This window comes from Toxotes jaculatrix, chromosome 15 (assembly GCF_017976425.1).
Source record: "Toxotes jaculatrix isolate fToxJac2 chromosome 15, fToxJac2.pri, whole genome shotgun sequence".
NCBI classification, from domain to species: domain Eukaryota; kingdom Metazoa; phylum Chordata; class Actinopteri; family Toxotidae; genus Toxotes; species Toxotes jaculatrix.
In genome coordinates, this window is record NC_054408.1 from 1,267,500 (window position 1) to 1,272,499 (window position 5,000).

The following is a 5,000-nucleotide window of genomic DNA, read 5'->3' on the forward strand; positions in this document are numbered from 1 at the left end:
TGTGTGTGTGTGTGTGTGTGAAGGTCAGTGCCAGGTGTGTGTGTGTGTGTGTGTGTGTGTGTGTGTGTGTGAAGGTCAGTGCCAGGTGTGTGTGTGTGTGTGTGTGTGTGTGTGTGTGTGTGTGTGTGTGAAGGTCAGTGCCAGGTGTGTGTGTGTGTGTGTGTGTGTGTGTGTGTGTGTGTGTGTGTGTGTGTGAAGGTCAGTGCCAGGTGTGTGTGTGTGTGTGTGTGTGTGTGTGTAGGTCAGTGCCAGGTGTGTGTGTGTGTGTGTGCGTTTGTCAGGTTTCTGAGTTAACTAACAGTCCACTGGCTGTGTGTGCTGTACACACGCAGCCATGACCACCACCAACAGCACAATGAAAAGTGGACACACACACACACACACACACGCACCTTTTATTTTTGCTTTGTCACTGATTCAGTCTGACGCTGTGTTCAGAGTGAGGAGGCAAACTCTGGCTGCAGCCACTGACTCCAGCTCACTGCTGCTCATGTTTCTCACCAAGTGAATTAAAATCACAGAGATGAGACTCGAGTTGTAATGAAATTTATTTTATCTGTGACACTTTGGTTCAACTGATATTTGATGTGCAGCCAGTGTTTGACTGAGAAAGCTCAGTCTGTTATCAGCCTGAAGTCAGGATTACAGTTACTCTACACCTGTTAGAGCTCACGGATGAAGCTGAGTAAGAGTCCTGTCAGCTGAAGCTCACAGACAAACTCCTGTAAACAAGATCTGAGTCAGTTCACAAAGTACAAGATCATCGAAGAGCTGGTCCCACCGGCGAGAACACAGCTGCTTCTTACCCAGAATGCAACAGCCTCTTAAAATACACAGCTTCTCCCTGTACAGTACAGACAGAGTAGTGTGTGTGTGTGTGTGTGTGTGTGTGTGTGTGTGTGTACCTGAGGTTTAAGGAGGTGAGCGACTGCAGGCTGATGATGCTGTCTGGGATGGCCCTGATGCAGTTGTGATACAGGTTTAGTGTTTCCAAGGCAACCAGGTGGCAGACCTCTGAGGGGACGTCGGTCAGTCGGTTCTTTGACAAGTCTGCAGAAAGAGGACGGAGACAAAAATCCTGAATGATACGACAAACACAAAGTAAAGACTGAAAACACAGACACACACTCCACTGTGTGCGACTCTGTGATCACACAAAGTAAGGACGATTCACTAAAGCAGTGATAGTGATAGTGACAGTGAATGAGTGAATGAGTGAATGAGTGAATGAGGCTGTGACTCCTTTCACACAGGTTCCAGCAGTCAGAACAAAAATGGAGGTTGGAGAGTTTCTGTTTACTCTGTTATATGATTCAACAGGGACAGTTTACAGATTCAGTCGTTCCCTCACTGGCACAGACAGGACTGAACTACAGCTTCGACACAATCCCAACATTATAACACAACATTACATTAAATTATTACAGGACTGTTGCATTAGACTGTATTAGTTTTAGCTGGGTGGACACAGAAAGAGTTTTTCAGTCAGGGGAATATAAGATGAAGACTTTTTACACTGGACACCACAGCAGCTGCCCTCAGACTCAGGGACGTCAGTAGAGGGGCAGAGGTCAGAAGCTCAAGGCTGGGACAGTGACGTCACATCCTGCTGCGGCTCTGCAACAACATCTCCCGGAGTTATCAGCAGCAGCCAAATAAGGCCAAGAAATGTCAGGGCCGATTATTCCACATTGTTCTGCCGAGGCTGAACGCAGACTCAATTTGTTTCGTTAGCAGAGAAAGAACAGAACAAGAGTTCGTTTGCCCCGGTGGCAACAATCACGGAAAAGTTGTGGGTGTTGTGGGTGTCAGTGCTGAGATTCACGCTGTCCAACTCAAACCCAACAAGGCCTAACGACAGATTACTGACAATCCACACTGCATCTCTCCAGGATAAAGAGCCAGGCTTTCCACCTCCTCACTCATCAAGACACAAACAGCTGAACCACTGAACATGGCCACAGCCCGCCACCGAGCTAAAACCAAACATCAACATTAAAGCTGTTCTACACTGAAGAAGACTGAAGAACACTGGTGTGCTGGAACATCCACATTCAGATGAGTCCAGTGTGTGTGCAGTGCAGATAACTGCACACACTGCAGCAGCGCTCCTGTCAGTAAACAGAGCGTGTACGTTCAATCGCGGCTGCATCTGAGCATCAGCAGCACAGGCAGCAAAGGATGATGGGTCACACACTCACAGGAAGTGCTATTTAAAACAGAGTGTGAGAGAAACAAAGAGCCAGTCAGTCCTGCTTTCATCCTCCGAGCAAACAGCAGCAGTCTGACTCAACTACTGGCTGCAAATGCATTGCTATTACTGGCAGTGTGTGTGTGTGTGTGTGTGTGTGTGTGTGTGTGTGTGTGTGTTCCAACATCATCACGTCTCGTTAACCTCTTGAATAATACACTGGAAATCGTAATGTGGTGAACACAGAAGTGACACACACACACAGAAGGAGAGAGGCATTATGGGCACATCGATCTCACAGACACACATCTGTCAGGTTACATTTGAATGTGTGAACACATGATGTCATGTGAAGTGACACAAATGACCATATAAGCCTGTGGTCATTTACACCATGAGACAGACACACACACACACACACACACACACACACACACACACACTGACTGGCACATCATCATGGTCAGTCCTATGTCAGATAAGTAACTTAAAAAAAAATTATCAGTTATTAAATCATCTAAAAGAAAAATGCAGGTTTCAGTAAAGGAGGACGAACCAATCCAACCCACTGACACTGTCACTTCATCATCAGCCTGAAATATTGACAGAAATAAAGTTTGACTGATTGAATCTCTTTCTGTCATTTAAACCACTTTTAACTTTAGAGACAAGAACTTTGATCCATGGTGTGTTTACGTCAGTAATCAGCTGCAACACCTGATCAGGAGCCTGGTCTCTGTCGTCGGGGCAGAGAGCAGAGAGATTACTGACCTGCTGATGGACAGATTCACAGACGTGCTCACGTCAGTGCACGTTAATGAACTCACTGTCAGTCAGTCAGTTTCCAGTCTGTAGCTTAGAGGCAGGAAAACCTATCAACCCCAGAGAAACATGGGGCACTGGAAGAACTGAGGGGGAAGTGAAGGAAGAAGTGTGAACGAACACACCGAATACTAACACAGACTGTGCAGTGAACATACATCAGTGAATCCCTGATGAACCAAGCAGCTCCTCCAACATCTGGGATTCCTCCATAACTCACCTGTAAAACCTCAAAGCTCTGACCCGTCTCAGAGGACTGAGCTGAGTTACTGTGGGAGATTAAGGCCCAACTTCCTTCAGTTAGCTTGCCTGAACCTGCAGCATCAGACGGCAGCAGAGATTAACAAACCTGGCAGTGCACGGCTTCTCAGGGTTTCAGTGTGTGTGTTCTTCCTGATTGTCAGAGGAGAATAAAGACGACCCTGAGCTGCTGCTGCTGCGTGCAGAGGTGGTGCTGTATAAAGTCAGCCTTCATGTTTACATGAGTCCGACACCACTGCACAGAACTGAACCACGTCAGAGTGTAGCAAACCTTTCAGGACGAAACGTTTTATGTTTTAGGCTAGGGATGGGGCCGATCCGATCCAGTATCGGCATCGGGTTCCGATACCAGCATTTTTCACGGATTGGAAATTTCCGATCCATGAACCATGTCTGTGCTTTAATGTTGTCTGCTGAAATGACTCCACAGGTGATTCCCTGCCGGCTGCTCTGCTAACTGACTGCTAACTGGCAGCGTGTCTCGTTACTCAGCGTCTCATTGAGATAAGCCTCTGTTCAGGAAATCCATTCCACAGTTTGCAGCCAGCTAGCAGGCGAGCATCGAGCAGCACCGTGGCTAACCAACTTTTTGCAATGTTTGCAAAGTCGTTGTACCGAGGGGCGGAAGCTCCGTCGCGACCTACAAGTGGTAATAAGTAGCGATTAGCTCAATGCTAACGTAATATGGAGAATCCCATTGACGGGCTAGCGCATTAGCATCGGTTGCGCTATTTTATATATTTAACTTTTAAACAAACGATAAACCAAAGCGGGACACTATAACAGGTGAGTCATACAGGTAATTCACACACCAATATATTACTCACAGACTGATGTCCCTTCCAGGTACAGCAGGAAGAAAATGAACTGTGAGTGAGCTTCCGGCCCTCGGGATGTTTGAGATTGGAAAAACCTTTATTTGTTTCTGCTACAAGAGACAGTATACTGAATCTGTGCTGATCACATCAAGTAGCCATTTTTATTTCTATTTTATTAGGAGAGGGGCAGTCTAAGAGAAGGTTACCCTTTATGGGTATCTGTTGAATTTAATAAATACTGACTGTTAACAGGATTTCCTGTTTCTCTGACCTTATACTTACCTCAAGTTGCCTTTTGGGACATACATGCATACATTCGTACATATCATACTTACCTGTAGAGAACATTTATTACAGCATCATAAAAAATCAACAACAATAATGATCCCTATTTTAGACAGAGACAAACTCTGAGTTTCATTCACACTGCTGCTGAAACTGTCCCAGAGCTGATGTTCGGTGTGAACAGGAAGAAAAACCTGGAAACTCATCGTTTCTCAAACCAATAATCAGCTATGCACGTGTCTCCTGTGAAGTTTGATTATTCTCTGCCGGCTTCTGATGCTGTGTTTCAGGATGTTGTGTATAGGATCAAATTTTATTTAACTCGCTCATTTAAAGTTTAAAGTTATTTTTAAAGCTTCAGTTTACCTTTAAACAATCTCCATCCAGAGCCGTCGCTGCTAACAGGCAACAACAATAACTGTTAAGTGTAATTTAATGAGCTCTAGTCTCATAGTTTATTAATCAGATTTAATTACAACCGCAGGCAACAGATAAAGGTTAGCGAAGTTCAAAAGACAGAAAGTTACAGGTCCTGCAGTAAATACAAACACACACACACACCACACCCTGTGAAGCAGGCGTGGAGCTTCCTGTGTTAATAACAACACTACCCATTGCTTACG

General features: G+C 45.4%; 1 protein-coding gene across 3 annotated transcripts in view; it reads right to left on the minus strand.

The window, feature by feature from the left end:
- lrch1 (leucine-rich repeats and calponin homology (CH) domain containing 1) overlaps positions 1-5,000 on the minus strand; it is a 53,184-nt gene that overhangs the window by 33,009 nt on the left and 15,175 nt on the right. For all 3 annotated transcript variants that reach the window (XM_041056735.1, XM_041056736.1, XM_041056734.1), the window contains exon 2: positions 906-1,050. In XM_041056735.1, the coding sequence (XP_040912669.1) occupies positions 906-1,050 (145 nt within the window). The remainder of the gene's footprint in view (positions 1-905; positions 1,051-5,000) is intronic.